This window comes from Sceloporus occidentalis, unplaced genomic scaffold, assembly GCF_023333645.1.
Source record: "Sceloporus occidentalis isolate IW3139 unplaced genomic scaffold, rSceOcc1.0.p SCAF_2, whole genome shotgun sequence".
Taxonomy (NCBI): Eukaryota; Metazoa; Chordata; class Lepidosauria; order Squamata; family Phrynosomatidae; genus Sceloporus; species Sceloporus occidentalis.
In genome coordinates, this window is record NW_028316982.1 from 254,656,563 (window position 1) to 254,678,220 (window position 21,658).

The following is a 21,658-nucleotide window of genomic DNA, read 5'->3' on the forward strand; positions in this document are numbered from 1 at the left end:
TAAAAAAAAATAGTATCTTACATAGATTTACTCTGCAGTGCTGTGAATACTGGATATCAATTTACAAATTAAACATGTCCATTTAAAATGGAGGGCTTTATGGTACATGATAACAAAGACAAATAGCTGCTTATGCATTTTACAATGTTATATTTATTACAATGGGACTCAAAAAGTGTAAGACAGAATGCTGGTAAACGGGCAGGGAATCTGAACTTTGGAACTGACACAACTTACTTACCTGAGGTAGTTCTTTAGTCCACTTGTTATAGTTTTATTGTCCCAAATTTCTAAATCAATGTCCATGTCAGGAGGAGATTTAGGAGCTATTAAAAAGACAAGCAGAGAAAGAAAGATTGAGAGAGACTGCAATAAGGCATGACTCAATTGCTTTTTGTAGAAAGTAATAAATTAGAAGAGTAGGCTGTGCCACAAAGTTATGATGTCTAATATAACTGTCCTGGTACTAAATGGAAGACTGCGCATTATGCATGGTTTTATCAAAAGCATCAGGCTTTTAGGACTGTATTTGCAGTTTCAGTAAGTGGAATATTAGAGGACTTTCTTTACAATTGTGAAGGTTCTAAGTTTAATCCCCACATTTCTAGACAGAGCAACTTGAGGTAGCAGAGCTGGAAAAAAGATGTCTATTGTCACTTTGGGACTAGTTCAGCTTCCTTTTGATAGCAGGGGAAAGCACCCATGAAGCATATGTGGGCAGTGGCACCCCAGTCCCCACTGGAAGATAAGGATGGAAACTCTTCCACCTTGCACTGCCTAGCTGTGCCTGCCATTGGTTTTGCCTAATGGATCATATCTGTGCTTGCTGTTCTTTGATTAAAGTTTATATCTTAGGTGTATATCAAAATTCATGTGAAAGGACTATAAAATAAATAAAAAGATGAAACGGATGCTTGCTATAGTTTTTATTGGAACTTCTGGTAGGTGTTAAAATGATAATTGCAGAGTACCTCTTTTGATTATAATTGGAGCTTATTGGTCAAAAGTCAGGTATGCATGAAAATGCATGCTTTCCAATGTTTCATACAGTATTTTAGATTACATTATGCCTAAATCATGTACCACAACATTTTACTGGTGAGTACATTTAAGCTAGAGAAGAGCAGTTTGATTGGGCTTTATGGGATTTCTCATTTGGTTCCTAGAATAGTTACTGATCCTCAGAGCACTTTGGATAGTTTCTTCAACTGTGAACAGAAACAAGAGAAAACTTCTCTTCCATTTTCCTCATTCTATGTAATTAAGGTTTTCACTGAGTTCTCTTCTAATGCAAGTGAGGAAATCAGAGAGCCTTCTAGAAACTGCTGAATTGTAACTCCCAACATTCCTCAACATGACCTATGCTAGCTAGTACTGTTTATGTAACTTCAATGAATCAATAGAGTGGCCCAGTGGTTGGGGAGACCCTAAAGAAAGAGGTGTTTCTTACTAGTCCAGTTCAGAAAGAGAGGGAGAAGAGCATCAATTGTCAGAGACAAGGATTAGGTCGGCAATGGATTGGATGAGGGAAAATAGACTTAAGATGAATCCAGATAAAACGGAGGTACTCGTGATAGGTAACCCCAATCTGGGTATGGAGATAAGTTTGCCAGTTCTAGATGGGGTCACACGTCCCCTGAAAAACTGCGTCCGCAGCTGGGGGTGCTCCTGGATTCGTCGCTTCAACTGTCTTCTCAGATTGATGCGACAGCCAGGAGTGCCTGTTATCAGCTTCGGCTGATATGCCAGTTGCGCCCCTACCTGGAGCAGCGGGACCTAGAAACGGTCGTACATGCTCTAGTAACCTCTCATCTTGATTTCTGCAATGTGCTCTACATGGGGCAACCTTTGTGCCACGTCCGGAAGCTCCAATTGATACAAAACATGGCAGCCAGACTGGTTGCTGGAAAATCCAAGTTTGACCATATTACACCTATTTTAAAATCACTACATTGGCTGCCTATTAGCTTCCGGGCACAGTACAAGGTGTTGGTTATCACCTATAAAGCCCTACATGGCCTGGGTCCGGTCTACTTGAAGGAACACCTCCTCCCATACAATCCTTCCCGCACACTCCGATCCTCCTGGAAAAACCTCTTACAATCTAGAAAAACCAGATTGGCAGTGACCTCCCAAAGGTCCTTCTCTGTCACCGCTCCAAAAACTTGGAATGACCAGCCGGAAGAGATCTGCCAATTATCCTCACTTGAGGCTTTTAAAAAGGCGACAAAAACCTTTCTCTTCCGGCAGGCCTTCCCCAATTGATAATGTCCAGAAACAATTGAATCCCCCTCCTTTTCTTATTTTTCTTATTTGTGGTTTGTTTTTTTAAATTTGATGTATTGTTATGTACTTTTTAAACATCTTTTATTGTTTAATTTTATAGTTGGGAGGGAGGGTTGGGTCGGGGTCTTGTGGAGCTTGTTGTTTTTATTGTTGTATATTGTATTAACTTTGCTGTTACCCGCCTTGATCCTCAAAGCGGAAGAGGCGGGATATAAATAAATATTTATTATTTATCATAGGTCCTTTTCATCTTGAATTAGGTAGTAAGCTTTTCAATTATGTAGTTACGAAGGAACAAAAGGATAAATTCCTTCTGGTGAGATTTCTATGATATATTTCCACCTATTTTGAATGTTTAATTTTGGGCTTTAAGGTTCAAGGCTGTAATGCTGATAGGCAGCACATGTAGAAGAATCTTGCACTAGTCCTGCACTAGTACCTCAGTGGATGCATGAAACTTTGAATATATGTTCGATTTAGTATAAAACTTGTTATGTAGCAGTGGTAGTTGTTGTTTTAAAAATTTAGGACTTAAATTTGTGACTATATTTGTAGCTCCATTTATAACGGGCCTCACAAAACCAGAAAGAGGTACTCTTGAAACTGCAGTCCAGCAAAAACTGGAAGGCCACACAATTCCCACTCCTGCTCTGATGAATACATTTGTATGCATATAGGTTGGTCCTTCCTGAGTCTTGACTTGCACAAGAAAGGAGAATGAGGAATTGAGGTATATAGATGGAAAGGTTCTACCAAATTCATTGCTACTGTTCACATTACGTTAGGAGAGGTTTAGCAAGTCCTATAGCAAACAGATGGCAAAATCTGATATTTTTGCTTTCTTCAGTCTTTGGACTTTCTCAAGTTCCCTTTGGTTACAAATATAAAGAAATTCGTGCACTTTGGCAAATTCTTTGAAAAAGGACTGAACTGAAATTCTCTACCATTTGTACTGTCAAAATTGGCAAGCTACTGTTATTCCCAGCATGCCGAGGACCATGTTATAGCTCCTTACTGCCTGCATGTTCAAAATGAGGTCTCTCTCCAGGAGAAAAAAGAAGTGTTAATCCAAATCCATCATCACCAACAGGTAGAGATTTACACAGAGACTTACAGAATTTAAGTATTCATAGCCCTGGGCCTAGATGGACAGTTTCTATTTCTCCCTTACTGGAAAATTTTAAGAGTCAAATTCTTTTCATTCCAGATATAAAGAAATGTGTGAATTTTGGTATATTCTTATAAAAACAAAATAAAATGAAGCTGATATCCATCTCTACCTTTGGCTGCATCTATTTTTGAAATTGTATGCACTGTTGATATACTGTACTATGACTTGGATCATAGAGTTTTAATGATGTAAAACCGCTTTGATCGGGAGGAAAAGCGGTATACAAATAAAAGTTTTATTATTATTATTTATTATTATTATTTCTTCTTGCAAAGAAGCAGGGGCCCTGCCACACTACACAGTTATAATGCTATGATTTCACTTTAACTGCAATGACAGCTTCCTATGTCATGGGGTAAGAATTAAGGGAAGAATATTTAGAAAACTCAGCCAGAGAGTTTTAATACTTCACCAAATCTGAAAACCTCTGTATTTTATAGGATCAACAGGGGGCACAGTGGTTAAATGCTCGTACTGCAGCCATTCACAGCCATATGGTTGTGAGTTCGATCCCAGGCAGGGTTCCAGGGTCGACTCAGCCTAGCATCCTTCTATAGGTCGCTAAATTGAGTACCCAGCTTGTTGGGGACAATTAGCTTACACATTGTAAACTGCTTAGGGAGTGCTTAAGTGCACTGATAAGCTGTATAGAAATTTACTTGCTATTGCTATTTGCTATGTTGCCATGACATTTTAAGTGGGACCATAGTGCTGTAACTGTATAATGTAACCAGGTGACAAGTCTTATATGCAAAGCCAGGATTCCTGGCCCTTTTGTTGCTGCTTACTGTGAAACACTCCTGCCCCCCCCCCCCCCACTTAAAAAACTAAAGGTTTGAGCCATTTAAAATCCGCATTGCATATAGCTGCACATAAAATATTAAAATATTACAGTAATTCTCTATGTGTTACTCACAAAACACCAAGGTCCACAGCCACACTTACAAAATACAGTGTTCATCAGCTTCTGAACTTTGGAATTCACACCACCTATTCTGTACAACCCCAAGATTGTGATACCTTCAAAGACAAAAAATGACAATGAGGTAATGAGACTTTGCACTCAATGTCAGTTTGTTTCTCAGTTCAGGCATTCGAAATATCTGCATCTGCTTCCTCCTCTGCAGGAACTTTCTCAACTAATGTCAACATAGGCTTCTCTGTCTTTTCTCTTTTCTTATGCTGCTTACATAAGGAGTTGTGCTGTGAAAGTGGTAACCTTACACACACTTAATTGGGCAGTAATCTATTAAACACTGGCTGGGGTTGGATTAAGTCACAAATGGACAGATATACTTGGGCTGCACAGCTGTAAACATAGTCACATTTATTGGGAACATCTTCCATGAAATATAGTGAGATATGTCTCCAAGCAAACATGCACAGCACTGGGTATGCAGTAATATAACACATAAAATATTATTATGGTAATCATATTTTCCATTTAAAAACCTAATCATGTTTACACATCAGCATGCTACTGGGCAAACCTCAGCTTGTTGCTGATGGTATACAGTGCACCTGCGCCATACGCGGGCGCGCCATACGCGGACTTGAGCGTATGCGCTCAAGCCGCGGCGCATGTGCGGGGCGGAAGGGGCGGCGTGTCCCATTCAATTGAATGGGCGCGTGCGCCCGTTGCACCCCGCGCCGCCGCACCCGAGCCCCATTGTTTCCAATGGGGCTCGAGCATAGGCGGAATTCGCCTTATGCGGAGGGATCCAGAACGGATCCCCTGCGTAAGGCGAGGACGCACTGTACCTAACAGAGTGAAGCAACCTTCTGAGGAGTGTATGAGATAATACACTTGCAAAACTGTGGACTGACTGAAAAATGATACAGAAAGTGTGTGTGTGTGTGTGTGGCTTCAAGTAGCCTGTTAACTGGCTCATCAAAGGAATGTTATTTGAGCACAAATAGTCAACAATGCAGATAATGCTTGACATATTTCCATTTACTTTGTGTGTACATGAGCCTTCAAGCCTCCTGTCAACTTATGGTAATGCCATGAATTTCATAGGGTCTTCTTAGCCAAGGAATACTGAGTGGTGATTTGCCAGTTTCTTCCTCTGAAATATAGCCTACAGCACCTGAGATTCATTGGTGGTGTCTTATTTAAGTACTAACCATGCCTGACCCTGCTTAGCTTCCAGGATTAGACAGGATCTGGCATTTAGGCTCTATACAAAAAGTACACAAAAAGTGTAGCCATTTGACCAAGTGTTTCATTTATGCCACACAGTCTCAATTATGTATATCGTATTAGCCAACAGCAGTTTTCTGGGTGTTCACAAATTGATTCAAGGCATGTTGGTTTAAATAAATGATTTATACCTCTAAATGTTTTGGATTTCAGTTCTCAGAACACCTTACCACTGGTCATAGTGTCTAGGGCTCTGAGGGCCTGAAATCCTCTGAAGGAGCATAGGTTGAGAACTAATTGTATAAACAACCTGAATATGCATCACACCAAATGGGTATGTGCATACACTACAACATCTCCAAATTTGGCACCACGTTGTACAGTATGCCTGCGTCATACGTGGGTGTGACTTAAGCAGCTTTCAGCATATGCTGAAAGCTATGCCGGAAGAACGCTCGCCGAGTCCTAGAAAGGGTAATGGCACATGTGCCATGCCACAGGCACGAACACCTTTATCTTTAATGAGGCTCGAGCATATGTGGAATTCCCCTTACGTAGGGTGTGTGTGTCTGGAACAGATCCCTTGCATAACAGAAGGGCCCACTGTATCAGTTTCTACCAATATCTATCACATAAGTAGTGGGACTTGTTTCAATCAAGTTTACCCGGGTCTGACACAAAAGGTCATCTGTGTAATGCACCCTTATATCACAAATAAATAAATAAAAATATAAATATTTTTCTAAAGCAACAAGGTTGCAACTCACTACATACCTCTGTTCTCCACAGAGTGAATGCATTTTCTTACAAAATTGAAGCCAGCTTCATTTAGGAACACTATCAAAGGGTTAAAAATAACATGCAGAACTATCAATATTAATCAATGTCCAGTAAGCAAACCAGAATGCCAAATTCATGGCAACCCAAGTTATCATAATATTGGTAACATATGTGTTGAAATCAAATGAATTAAATAAAGAACATTATTTAGAGGAAATAAAACCATCCAGAATGAAAGAAAAAACAGTGGCAAGTATTTGTTCAGTATTATTGGTGTCATAAACCAGTCATTCAACATCACAAATTTTGGATTCTGTGTTTATGGTTATTACACCCCTGCAACAACCCAACTCCTAAACCTACTTTGTCTGCAGTGCAGCCCTGCAACAGAAGAATTTCCAAGATACTGGAGAGTAGGCTGCTGTGCAACAATGCCTCCAGCCTTCTCATGGCAGCAAGGTACTTTCGGAATGGGCCGGGAAGGGGGTGCTGCTGAAAAGGTAGGTTTTGGTGGTAGCTTTAGGGGATGTAACTGTGACAACAAAGCTCCACTATTGTAGCTATGTCTCCTAATGAAAGATCTTGGCTATCATCTTGAAGGCACATACAGTTATCCACTGGGGGTTGGTTGCAGGAGCCATGGATAACAAAATATGTGACTGCTCAAGTCCCATTAAATATAATGGCATAGCACAATGGTGTGCCTGGTATAAAATGACAAAATCAAGGTTTGCTTTTTGGAATTTATACTTTTTTGGAATATTTTCAAGCCGTGAATGCTTGAATCCATGAATAAAAAATCCATGGATAAGGAGGGCTGACTGTACATGGACACAGATAGACACGCAAGTTATGCTATGCAAAGTTCTTTTCCCCAAGTATAAAAAAAATGCAATCTGAATTATCCCTAGGTACGGTAAGATCAGTTTGGGTATTACACACACACACACACACACACACTCAAATACACAGAATTTTCTCATCTTTCTGCTTGATTTCCAAAGTGTCAAAAGATGACAACAATGTACCAATGGTGGCAATACTTTGTGGGAGGACATGGGTCTTCTCTGAGGTAGCAGCCTAGTTATGGAATACGCTTCCATAGAGGACGCATTGGCACCAGTGCTAATGTCATTCTGGGACCAAGTCAGAACATTTGTTTTTATTAAAGCCTCCATGTCCTAACTAACTTTATCCACTTTGCACATGTGCTATGCTTGGCACTATATGAAATTGGTTCAACTGATTTTAACTTATTTTAAATTGTCTGATTTTAACTGGTAAATGTTTGATATAAGTTTAATCATTTAAAATTATTGCTATTACTTATTGTTTTCAATTGATTTTATTTTAAGACCCCCTACAATCTTCAGATTCAGTTGGCCCTCTGTATCCATAGATTCAAGCTCCCACAGCTTGAAAATATTCAAAAATATGTACATTTTAAAAAGCAAAGCTTGATTTTGATATTTTATATAAGGGGCACTATTTTGCTATCCTATTGCTTATAATGGGAATTGAGCATCCATGGATTTTGGTATCCACGGGGGGAGGGGGTGGATTTCCTGGAAGCAAACCCCAGTGGATACGAAGGGCCTACTGTATAGGGTGGGATAAAAATATTTCCATAAAATAAGATAATCAAATAAAAAAGAATAAGACAGCATTTTTGTCCATGCTCTTTTCAGAATACTTGTGTAGATGGCAGTAGAGGCAATGGCAAAGGTAAAATGGCTTTAAGTGGACTACTATGGTGGAAAGGAGGCCAAATAAAGCTCCCTCTCCAAGGAAAGAAAGATACCCTGCCAGTTTCTCATCTACTTAGGAACATGCAAGGCTTATTGGATGATGGAGATACCTTCCTCTGCCATCACTGCTAACGTAAGTTATGGATTAAATTTATGTTTCAATTTTAAACAAATCTCACAAGTAAATCACCTTACACGATTTAATCAACTGAACTGGCATCACAGATGTAGCTCCATCATTATTCATACTGTATTTATGGAACGTTAGGCATTTCTTTCAATTAAAATAGGAAAACGGCAGTAGAAAAGCAAGAATCTAATAGAAGGTAAAGGTTTCCCCTTTCATAAGATTGTCTAGTCATGTCCAACTGTAGGGGGCAGAGCTCATCTTCGTTACTAAGCCGAGGGAGACAGCATTGTCAAAGATGACTCCAAGATCATGTATGACTAAATGCCAGCACGACTATCCCTTCAAAGTGACACCTATTTATCTACTTGCAGTTTTACATGCTTTCAAACTGCTTGGTTGGCAAAGGCTGGGACTAGTAATGGGAGTTCAGACCATCATGTGGTGCTTGGGTCTTGAACTATTAGAAATCTAGTAGGGCTCGCCTTTTTATCATAGCACTGTGCCTGTGGCACTCCCAAAAAGCCCAGGAAATTTTAAAAAATTAAATACAATTTAATACAATTGTATACAATTAAAGATACAATTTAAAAATGTTTAAAACATTTTTAAAAAACTGACTCTTTTTTTTAAAAAAAGGACACATCTCTTCCAACAGACCTACCCAGTCAATTTTAAATCATGACTTTTTAATTTGCATATTTTTTAAAAAATATACTCACATGAGTGCATTTTAATGGTTTTATAGTATTGTATGTTAACTGTTGGTTTTATGCGCTTTCTTTCTTTTGTTAAAATTATGTTTTGTATTTTAACATGTTGTACCCTGCCACGAGCCTTGTGGAGAGGTGGGAAAGAAATAAAATTTATTATTTATTATTATTTTATGTTGACTTGGTTCTGACTTAGAAATAAATCCCACTGCTACTCATCGTTTGGTATTTACAGATTCTCCAAATTAATTTAGATATATTCCTGTGTTAACTTAAACCTGTACTGGTGATAGATGCACACCACACTAAAACTCTTTCTGTATTATTTGTTATTCTTTTACTAATTCTTCCTGAAGTATCGCTACTGCTCATTTTTAAGTGTCTGCATGCGGCTTGTTATGTGCCATCACACAACTGTTGATTCTCACAGTCCTACAATTGAAAGAAAAGCACTTACTGAAGACTAAAATATCAAAGGAGTTTAAGCATTCTTCCAAACCCATTGCCAAAAAATTATTGGAAGGCGAATGCTAAATTGTGTGCCTGATATTCCTCACATTTTGGTGCACATCGTTGTTTTAAAAAAATCATACTGCCTGCCTGCACATTTTAAAACTGATCTTGGAAGACTTGATAATAATACAAACATACTGATGATGAAATGAAGAACAACAATGGAGTGGTGCAGTAAGATTGTTATTGCCTAGATTTTCAGTTGTAGGCTGAGAATTACATCATGATGAGCTATTTGGAACAAGTGACATGTCAGGCTAAACTGTACATGACATCCTTGAGCATTCAGAGGAGGGGATAAACATAATAGGTTATTACCAAAAACCATTAAAATGCATGAAAACAGGGAAACAACATTTGTTATGGTCTTTAATTAGTGCAATAAAGCACTTTTTATGAATTGTTTAAAACTATTTCCATAGACAATTTTTCTAACTGGTTAAATTAAGAAGAACAAAATGTAAACACAACGTTCTTGACATGATTGCAATAATTGGTCATGAGTTTGCAGACTTTCCAGCACTTTAACCTTTCAAACTGATCTATAATTTTATACTCAGAAGTGTGTGTGTGTGTGTGTGGGGGGGGGGGGGGCACAACACATGAACAGTAAAAGTGTGATGTTTCCTACCGTATTTACAAACATCTTACTTACTTCTCTCTTTTCTAGTGAAATGGTGCCCCTTATATAGAATGGAAAATCAAGGTTTGCTATTTGAAATTTATACTTTTTTGGAATATTTTCAAGACGTTGGTGAAGTCGGGTATGCTTTGATTGAGAGTTCCTGCATGGTAGGGGGTTGGACTGGATGGCCTTTGTGGTCTCTTCCAACTCTAGGATTCTATGATTCTCTCTATCTCTCACACACACCTTGCCATAAATAACACAACTGTAAACATAATTTCCCTTAAAAATGTACACTGCATTATCAAAGTATCAACAACACATACATTGACCCTGGAACTTTTATAGATACTGTTATTTAAAAGTTTAGACTTGCATCATTTTTAACAGATCATGGTAAAATATACATATAGATGCAGCATAAAAACATGGTGACTTATAAAGATATTTTGGCAATGACAAATAAGATGCTGGTAATAGTGGGAAATGGGAAAACAAAGAGCTGAAACAAACCAGCCCAAAGGGGTGGCATGACTCCATCCCTGAAAGAGCCAGGTGAGTGCCACGGCAACTGCACACCACAGCCACGCTCCAACTTCTTTCCAGGACAAACAGAGGTGGCAAAATGCCACTACTTTTTTTACCAGAAAAATGGTGGCTTTTCCACCACAGTGGCACCTTTTCAGTGCTCCTGCAGTGTGCAGCATGTGAATGCCGTGCTGTTGGAGCACCACAATGCTGCTCGCCATCTGGTCAGGTGGGAAGCAGGACGGCAGCTTCAGGATGGCATTGGGGCATGTGTTATCCATATGCAATGGTCCTACGCTGCCAGAAGGCTGGCATATTGTGCCGGTGTGTACCGGCCCAAAGTTACACAGTAAGATGTTCAGGATTTGAAGAGGTTCTGCCACAGTAGCTGAGGAATTCTGAGAGTTGTAATCTAAAAAACAACAACAACCTTTCCAACTTCTGATGAAGACTCTATATAAGGAACACTGGATAAAAATTCAGACTTAAAAACTACAGATAATTAAAAGTAAACTTACTTTCTTCTTTCTTGCTAATAATAGCTGGCAAAGTATAAATCTAAAAACGGAAAGGAAAAGAAGTGAATTGTATCAGGCTCTATCACAGTTGTTTTTCTAACTTCCAGGGAGTTCAGGAAGTTCATCTGATTTTATTACCCTTAGAACTCTATAGAAATAACACAAGTGTAGAATGGGCACAGAGGATCAGTCCCACTGGTATTTGTGTCACATTTTTTAAAAACCATCTAAATGTATTTTATCCAACCAAGTGCGAATCATCATATCCTGCAGTTGGCTTTATGTGTTCTGTGAAGCACTTCTTCATGGCCATTTTCTTCTGGTGACTCAGTGTCATAATATTATGAAAAGAAACAAAAGAATTTTCCTTCTCTTTCCAGACAGTTTGCAGTATGATACCTCTGTGATATCCTTTCAAAGTAACAAGGTAGCCCCAAATGGATTATCACTTCTTGAAAAGAAGATTCCTCCTTCTGACCATTTTACCAAAGCTTTCATCAATCTCCTCTCTCACCTCCATCTCTATGTAGTTTTTCTAAGAAAAAAGCAATCTGAACTTTTTACACCCTCAACAAACATGGTCTTACAAAAAATATGGTGAGCTACAAGACATGCCTTGTTTGTTGTCTTCAAACTGGAAAAGATGAGAATGTGAGATAGGACATTCTCAATGGTATATCCTATTTACAACCCTCTCTTTTAGGAGAGGTATGATGACAACATTTCAAAAGTGAAGTCAAAGACTTTCGTGGCCGGCATCCATATTTTTTTGTATGTTTTTTGGGCCATGTAGCCATGTTCTAGAAGAGTTTATTCCTCACGCTTCACCTGCATCTGTGGCTAGCATCTTCAGAGAAGATGTAGGCAAAATGTCAGGAATAAACTCTTCTAGAACATGGCCACATAGCCTGAAAAACCCACAAATAAACATTTCAAAACTTTAGTTAATAACCTTTCTATTTAGGCCTACCTCTTTCCATATACAAACATACACACTTAAAGGAAATTAAATATATAACAATGTAGGTTTGTATTTTTTTAAATGGGTCAGGTTGAACTGAAATCATATTAAAGGTTTTAAACACTATGTTTATTATTTTGTTCTAAGAGCAACTACAATGTTATAGAACAGCTTCCTTACTGGTTCTTTTCCATCCATAGCTTCCAGCCAGAGCTTCCTGTTGGATTCAGAGAAAGCCTGCAGTGTAATGATCCCGTGTCTATTTAGAAAAGAAAACACACAAAGAAGAGAACCCTATTTATTTACTTTTCACAAATTTGAACACTTATTTTAATATGAAAGTGTAAAATGGAAAAGCTGAAAAACTGTTTGGTACTAGAATTAAATTGAATTCTTTTTCTCTATAAAAAGTGTTATCTCATGATGAGAAGTCTCCAAGTGGCATTCTCTAAGGCCAAAAGCAGAATGAATTAAATACAGTGGCAGAGTAAATGAAATAACAAAAACAAAACCCTCAAATTGAAACGGAGACATATGCTGCAGTGTCAAGAAGGCCTTTTCAAGAAAACTAAATTCAAAATAAATAAAAGAAAATAACTTCCATTAAGATGAGTACAATGCATAAAAACATCCCCTATCATTTCAGCCTGCTTTTCAAACAGCTGGTGGGAAATGTATTTATCAACAAGCATGCGGGGAAATTTTCCCATCACACTGAAGGACAGGCTGCCTATATGCAATTTTATTTATTTATTTATTTGTATCCCGCTCTTCTCCCAGGACTGGGACCCAGAGCAGCAATTGAGGTCTGTGCCTGCCCAAACCAAACAACCCAGAGCCTTCTGGAAATCAGAGATGTTTACAGTGACCCTGGTTGCTCCTCTTATGTACATTCTAACACTAGTCTCTGCTCAGTCCTACTTTGTTTACCACAGTGATTATGTGAACGCACAGGTGAGCTCCTGAAGAACTTCAGTTATAGGTACTGTTACTGTTCTTCATTGTCATGTTCACAGTACACCACATATATGAGGAGGGATCGGTAAACTGACCAGGTAACACATATGAAGAAGCACTAAGTTGACCAGGTAAAGCAGGTGGAGATGCACCAAGACAATATTCCCAATAGCACATTAGCACAGGCATCAAGGAAATGGCACTGAATAATTATTAGTGGTTTTATAACTGCTCTGCAAAATTCTAGAAAAGCCATACTTCTTGACAAGTTAGGAGAAGCAGCAGATCTCATAGAGTGAGTGAGGACATGCTCTGGTAAAGGCACTTTAGGCCCTGAGCTGATGGCCCAAGAAAGCACAGGCTGAGCTCATGCTATTTTGGCCTGGATATTCACCCTGGTTGGCCTTTGGGGGCAGTGTGAGGATGGGTGAGTGTTTACCCACCCTCCCTCCATCAACCCAGGAGCCTACTACTGGTGCGTGCTTCCTATCTTTCTTCACTGTTGCTCCTACTGGAAAGCCCCCCATCACCACGTTTGATACAGAAACATCAAGCACTCTGTTTCCATGTCAGACATGCCAATGGGGGGTTTCCCAGCAGGAGCCACAGTGCAGAAAGGTAAGATGCGTGTGGGGAGCAAATATCTTGGGTTTGCCATGGAGTTTCCAGGAAATGCCACAGCAAACCAGGGGTAAAATTGACCTGCGTTAAGGACTAGATGCATGAGATCCGGCCCAATCCTGGCCCTGGGATTTTGGTCTATGTTGTGCAAACAGGAAAACAAGAAGCTAGGGGAAACAGGAGCCTTTGGGCCAGTGTGGACAGCTACTTAGCCAGCTAAGTGAAGGGGAGTGTTTTTACCACCCACTTAGCAAATCTGTGTCCCAAGTGGGATTGTCAGCGGGCAGAATGTGAAGTGTTTATTTTGGTATGGAATAAAAAAAAAATAAGTCAAGCAGTCAAGAAATTATCTTTTAAAATGTTTCTTTCATTAATTGTTTTATTTATAGTTTGCTGATTTTCTCACACAATGTCAAAATGCCATCTGAGAGCAGATTTTTTTTTAACCAATGCCACTTTATAAAGTGATGTCAATCAGTGTTGGTCCTATTATGTATTTGTCTATACAATGTTGTACATTATTGGGAACTCATGTTTAAAGCTAAAATCCATGGTTTTTGCTTTAATTAAAATGCAGATTTATGGTAAAATGACAGCATACTGAGAGTTTTGAAATAAATTTATTTATGTCTTTTTGGGGTAGAAAAAGATGGCCATGAAGGGGCAGCATCAAGCCATCTCAAGTGAAGACACCTCAGGACTGCAGCAAACAAACGGCATGGTCCCAAAGACATCCTCCGCCACCAGCCCAAAGAGGAATGAAAAAGATCCAGTATTTGGACAAGTTTTGGCCCACCTTAGGCAGCCCGGAACAACCCCCCAGGCAGGTTCCAGGTGCTCAGGGGGCATGTCATCAAAATGCCACACCCCCAGGCGCCTTGAAGTCGCCCCCATCTAATTGGCTGGGTGGCTTCTAAGCATCTTAAGGGCATGTGCCATCAAAACACCACGCCTCCACGACCAGCTTTTCTGGCCAGTCGGTTTTGATCCTAAATTCTGGTAACAGAGGTATAAATGATGTTTCACATCAAAGAAGGTTTGTACATTTTGGCACAATAATGAAATAATACGAACTACAGCTGGCTCTCTATATTCACCAATTTAATCATCCAGGGCTTGAAAATATTTTTAAAAAGATATAATTTTTTTAAAAAAACCTTTGATTTTGCCATTTTATATCAGGGACCTCACTTCACTATGCCATTATATAAAAGGACTTGAATATCTATGGATTTTGGTATCCACGGGGGTCCTGGATCCAAGTAGCCACTGTAGTTTGAATTGGAGGAAAGCAACACATGATCATGACATGTAGATGTTCAGAATAACAGAATTGGAAGGGCCCCCAAAATGTATCTAGTTTAAGCCCACGTCATACAGAAATATACCATTATACAAAGTACTCCTGAAAGATGGCTATCCAGCCTGTTTAAAACATCAAAAACAAGATTCCATCACACTCCAATGCAATCCATTCTACTCTTGAACAGTTCTTACAGTCAGGAAATTCTTTCCTAATGTTTATGTGGACTCTTTTTTTACCCCTAGAAGTGTTACTATGGCCAAACAGTTTTATTTGTCTTTGCTTGAAACCAAGGAAAGTAGCTGCTTGGTGTTGCTTATCATTTTCATGCAAGTAACTAATTTTGTTGCATGGCTGAGGCTTGCTCTCAAAATGAAGATACTGGCCATTTGGCTCTCTAAATATTTTTAATTATTTTTATTTTCTTTTTATCTACTCTAACTTTCCTTCCTGAAGCTGGGTCTAAAACCCATTTTGCTCTTAAAATTATTCTCCATATTGTAGACCTATATGCACTTTTTAAAATTTGGAGAATGTTTTGGACTCTTTACAACTCCTCCCCATACTTGTTTATTGAGTTACTTTCCCACATTTCTCCTGGCATGAGGTTGGAATTTAAAATGCTTGAAATTATTAATTAAAAATAGATGATACACCCCACTCAAGTTTAATATTTAATGTATATAATTCACTTTCTATTATGCACTGATTAGTTAATGTAACTAGATTTATTGTTTTATTTAACATTTCATTATTGTCTTTTATGTGAGTTACATGGTCTTTACTTCAGTTGCTATGTCACTAACACCTTTCATATAGTATTTTCTGCATTCTTGCTAAAATGCAAAATCCATTTTTGCCGAATAAGCAAGATGTTGCTTATAGGGCTATTTGAATGATAATCTGAGCTTGGGAAATATATTCTTTTGGACAACAGTTCCCAGTATCCCATGACAGTTCCCAGTACATATTGACCAGGCATTTTTAAAGTCTCAAACCTTTCAACAACTTCAATATCGAAACAGAAGCGTTTGTCAATTGAATCTGTTTTTCTTCGTATGCAGGACTTCAACTTGAACACTTCTGGTGTACTTGGGACAAGACCATTCTACAAAACAGCAGAAACAGGGAAAGTGGGTTGATCAGTCATCAAAATGTTAGTTAAACATCATACATATGTCAGGAGTGCTATCAAATTTAAATAAATTTGATTTTATTGATCATATCAATTCTGGTCAAACAATAGCTCAAAACACCTTGAGAACCAAAGTTTGAGAATTGCTGGTCTACATGAATTGAAGGCCTAAGTACAATTACACTAATTCATTAAAAAAAAGATTACAGAAAAGGCAATTAAGTGGAAATAGTTCAGCCAAACGTATCCAGATGGAGAGTGTACACAAGGACTGTATGTTTGAAGAATGTTGGAGGTAGACATTTTTCTATGGGAAAAGTTGTACAAATGCCAGTTCAGACAACACAAGAAGTCAGGTATCTGCAGGAATCCTGGCTTAACAGTTACAAGCAGCAAGCCTGATTGTTCCTGCTTGTACTGATAGCAGCTTAAACAAAGCTTTGCTGCATGGCTTGTTTATTGTATTGTCTGATACTGAGAGAGAAACAAACCATTAAAAAAGGAAAAGAAATTGTGTTCGGATGACATGATACAAAAACAAAAACCACACAGCAAATTTTTATGATTTGGTTAGCCACTCAGGCTACAAGCAAATTCTTCACAACAAGAAGCCACTTCCCCTAACTTCCCTGGGTTGTTGTATCATTTAAAGAAGGTTGTTTGGTTCTAACCACGACCAACATGAAATCTAGTTTTTTTTTAACTGACTATACAACCTCACTGGTTTAAACCTACCTAACCAGATTATAAGCCTTACTGGTCTGGACATAGCTAACTCTTTTCCTCTATGTAACCCAATTTTTATCAGTGGATGAAAAGCCCATGTGTACTCCTCCTTCTCCAATATGGGATAATGCTTACCACTTTCCCTCCAGACTTTGGTTCAGAAATGCTCATTGTAAATGCTTTTGATCCTTTGTCATAGGTACAGTAATGTTTTATCCAAGTGAATCCCAGAGGTCCTAAAGATAGAAAAGAAAAGGAAAAAAATCATTATGTTTATTAGAACAAAAGCTGTCTGATAAAAATAATCATGGTAAAATATGGAAGCTATTTGTTTTGTCACAGAAGTTACTGTCAGTGCATTTTCCACAATGCTCCACGTTGTAAATTTTACTGCTTTGTGTATAATGTTGCCATACACATGTCAAAAATTAACTTTTCACAAAACCAATTTTAAATGCCAGGAATTTAATTTTAGATTATCTAGGGCTGTATCCACACTGGAGAAATAATTTAGTTTAACACCACTTTAACTGCCACGGCTCAGTGCTGTGGAATTCTGGGAACTGCAGTTTGTTGTGGCACCAGAGCCGAGAGAAGCCTAAACGTCTCATAAAATAAAATTCCCATAATTCTATAGCATTGAGCCATGGCAGTTAAAGTGGGGTCAAACTGGATTATTTCTGCAGTTCAGGTGCAGCCTAGGTAGCCTTTGTAAACATTAGCACACAGTATACTGTTTAAGACTTATTATGTCTAATAGCTACTTGGTTGTATGCCCGAATGCACTTATGTAATCTTTCCAAGAGTCCCATAATAACCAGTTTAGCTGGTGCAGACAACTATATTCACCTGTAAAGCTAAACTATATTCATTATTCAGCATCACGTATAGAAAGGAACATTCACTCACAAAGAGAAAATAAGATGTTAAAAAAGTAGATGTTTCATCTCATATTTCCTACCATTATTTGTCATACAAACAGGAGTAGTTAAGTGATATGACAGCATCTAATAATAATAATAAGATTTATCTACATCCAGAGTAGAGAGAATGAGTATAATGATGCATTTTATGCTGAGATGGTTACAGAAGGTGTGGCAAATGAATCCAGTTTTCCAGTTTGGGGACAGTACATACGCCCATCATTACCTTTTACAATGACAAAAACATCATGTAGTTTTTTTCCTGATTATATTCTCAACAATCAGCAGCCTAATCTCCTATGTTAGTGAAAAATCTGATGCTTTCCTTTCTGCAACCACAATAGTGTCTGTGTCATTCTCTTAGCCTAAACAAATGACCAAATCCTTTCCTCTTCAACAAGAGCATGTCAAGTTGGCCTTTCACTATTTAATGAAGCACCCCATGTGCCCAGCATTTCACTCTGTCCTTGCTGGCCTGTTAATGACACCCAAGGTAATTTCCACTTAACAGGGGGATTTTTTTTGGTAGAATTTTATTATTATCAGTCAATTAAAGGGTACAAAACTGCTCAGAACAATCTGCCACCATTTCTAAAGCAGGGAAGTTTGAAAAACATAGGGAGAAGGAGGGAGAGACTTTGCTGGGAGGGAGTGACTCTTCTTTAACTCATATGCTTCTTAATAGAAGTACTCAGTAAAACACAATAGTGAGAAAGTGAACTATAAACTCAAACTGCATTGTTATTGCGATCATAATTTTAGAATGTGATCCTATGAGCCGCAGTGTGAACACCTTGGAGCCAGGATCTGTATTAAAGTTGTTATACCAGTGTTCTAACAAAATGAAAACAAAAATGGGACCCTACAGTTATGAACATTGCTCCAGGTGTAATGTTTTCAAGTTCTCATCACACAACATCATGACAACAACACAGTGGGAGGCTTCCTGTTCACAGTTCTTGTCAACAGAAGCTCCTGCTAGCCATACTCACAAAATAATGCTGGATGAGCACCTGGCAGGCATGCTTCAGCTGATATAAACCGCTACCAGCAGAGGGCTGGACTACATATCTTTCAAATCTACAATTCTATAATTCTATGATGATACATCCCCACCTATATTAGAGCTTATTAAAAAAACTATTATCACTGGGGCTGTATTGGACATTAACATACACTAGAGGAGCTCCCTTGATGACTGTAAAATAGAAATCAGCTCTAAGAAACTATCACACTCCCCATATTTAGAGTTCTGAAGAAGAGAGCTTCGTGTGTGGAGACATACAATATCATTCTGTATCCTGATTTTCCACTATCCCCTACTGCATTCTCCACATGTGGAATAGGTTCTTCACTTCAGATTTTCAGACTCTATGCAGAGTAAACATTTTGCCAGCATGCCTGATCAGGATTTCTTAGACTGCTATGTATATTGTTTCCTGCCAATCAAACTTTATACAAAAATTGACAGCATCAATAACAGGACATGAAATTACTATTCTGTAATACAATGTATTATTCAGTACCACATTCCTGCATGCGCAGTTGAGAGCGGACCTACATGCTACTCACGTTTCTCTTGAACATAAAGATAGCCTTCCATCGTCCACTGGCTTGGTGGTCTGTAATCCTGACTTGCTGACTTCATTCTCTGCATAAGTCGTTCTACTTCCTGCCTCGTGCTTTCAAAATTATTCCGCGTCTAAGTAGCAAGATACCGGGGGGGGGGGGGGGGGACAATGATGATGATGAATTAGGATTCTATCCATGCTGTCTTAAGTGACCAACTCCTATGTTTTTGGCATTAGTTGTAAGGAAATGGTAGTAAAAGCAAACTGAGTTAAACAGGATTATACTACTAAGTTAATCACTCCTATACTAATCCACAGTAACAGTGACTCTAGTTTTATTTCTTTGAAAAATCATTCAGTGTACAACCTTTCAGAAAGCTGAACAAAACAAAACATGAATGAAATGGTTAAAAAATAAAAACATATATAAAGAGACATATATAAAGAGACAAAAAGCAGTTGAGATCATTCACATATGAAACCTTGTGCTGATCTATACTGTAATAAAGGTGAACTGAACAGAACATATATAAATCTATCAGAGAATCCAAAAAATAAAAATAAAAATCCACAATATACAATTTCACCAAATTTCTAAAACCTTGCTTTAAGCTATTACAGCTAATGAAATCATTATGTGAACTTTTGGAACAATCAGGCTGTTATCAACCAGGACTATGGTGACTGCATGGCCTGCTATCAAAACAGGCTGCCAGTAGGAGCATTTTTACCACTCCTTTTGGTGCCCTTGAAGCAGCTTCTGGCCACTTTCTTTTTTTTTGTGGGGGGGGGGGGGGTTGCATCATCTGAATGTCACACCCCCAATGTGGCTGGAAGTTGCTTTTTTTGGCCTGTCTGTTTTGGGCCTTTATGATTTTTAATGATGTCAAAGAAGTACAATATTCTTCGATCTTCATAAATTCTGTTTTATGAATTCAAAGATTTAGCCATGTTGGTCTGTAAAATCAGTATGTAGACAGATCTGGTAGCACCTTTGAGACTAACTGAAAGAAAGAAGTTTGCATAGATTTAAGTCTTCCTCAGATGGATTTGGTGGAGTGGAAAGCCAGAGGTAGACACACATATATATGCCATTGGGGTGTGAGACTGTAAATGCAAATTCAAAATTCTTTGTGTTTGTAAATGAAGTGGCAAGTTCAGTTTTATTGATACTTGTTGGTGGACAAAGACCACAGGAAATTAACCCAAGGTGAGGAGAATGGATTCAGGTGGGAAACAGAGAGTGATATGAAGGTCAAGGACTTCCTCATGAGAATGGGGGTTAGATAGTGTTGAAATGTGTGTAGTGTGCCAGGAAACCATTATTTTTATTCAACCCATTGCTGATGGATTGTAGTTTGTGGATGAATTTCAATTCTACTGTTTCTCTTTCCAATCTTAATTTGTAGTTCTTTTGTTCACAAACTGCTGTTCTGAGGTCTGAGATGGAATGCCCAAGGAGATTCTTAATGTCTGATTTATGTCCATTAATCCTTTGACACAGGGACTGGCCTGTTTCTCCAATGTAGAGTGCTGAAGGGTATTGCTGACACTATGCTTTACTATGTCAGCAATGCCTTTCAGCACTCTATATTGGGCAAACAGGTCAGTCCTTCACCAGAGGATAAATGGACATAAATCTGACAGTAGCAATGGGAATACCCAAAACCCAGTGGTAGAACATTTCAACCTCCCTGGGCATCCCATTTCAGGCTTCAGAACAGCAGTTTTTGAACACATCACTCTCAGTTTCCCACACTAATCTATTCCCTCACGTTGGGCTAGTTTCCTCTGTCTTTGTCCACTAATGACCATAGTTAAAATTGGACTTGCCACTTCATTTCCATATACAAAGGATTTTGAATTTGAATCAACGTAAGTCTTTCAGAATTTCCATGTTGCCTCCATATATGCGTAATAAGAGCTGTGCATGAGTCTTCAGAAGAAATTATTTTGTGGATTAAATGGGCCATTCCGTATTGCAAAACCCAGACACAAACGAAGTGTCCAAAAACCAACCACAAACATAACATGTAATGGTACTGACTGGTTTCCTGTCAATAGAGCCTAAAACTTCAATATATTAATTCTTTTAATAATTCCATGTGACGCAGGAATGCTTAGTAATAAAATAAGCAAAGTAATTCATGGCTCTATATGTATTCAAAGCTGCAAAACACCATTAGTGGTTTTGGTAAAATCCAAAAAAAAATGACTGATGCATTACTTCTTAAGTACATTAAATGGGAAACATATTTTGCTACAAAACAAGCATCTCCTTAAGGCAACAGCATTATCACATCCATGTC

General features: G+C 38.4%; 1 protein-coding gene across 2 annotated transcripts in view; it reads right to left on the reverse strand.

Annotated features, from left to right (window-relative positions):
* The window catches only part of ARHGAP42 (Rho GTPase activating protein 42), a 207,017-nt gene that overhangs the window by 29,835 nt on the left and 155,524 nt on the right, over positions 1-21,658 (reverse strand). For both annotated transcript variants that reach the window (XM_089512781.1, XM_089512782.1), the window contains 8 exons: positions 19,351-19,480; positions 16,991-17,091; positions 15,993-16,102; positions 12,294-12,372; positions 11,153-11,192; positions 6,375-6,437; positions 4,403-4,477; positions 242-326 (listed from right to left, as the gene is read on the reverse strand). In XM_089512781.1, the coding sequence (XP_089368907.1) occupies positions 242-326; positions 4,403-4,477; positions 6,375-6,437; positions 11,153-11,192; positions 12,294-12,372; positions 15,993-16,102; positions 16,991-17,091; positions 19,351-19,480 (683 nt within the window). The remainder of the gene's footprint in view (positions 1-241; positions 327-4,402; positions 4,478-6,374; positions 6,438-11,152; positions 11,193-12,293; positions 12,373-15,992; positions 16,103-16,990; positions 17,092-19,350; positions 19,481-21,658) is intronic.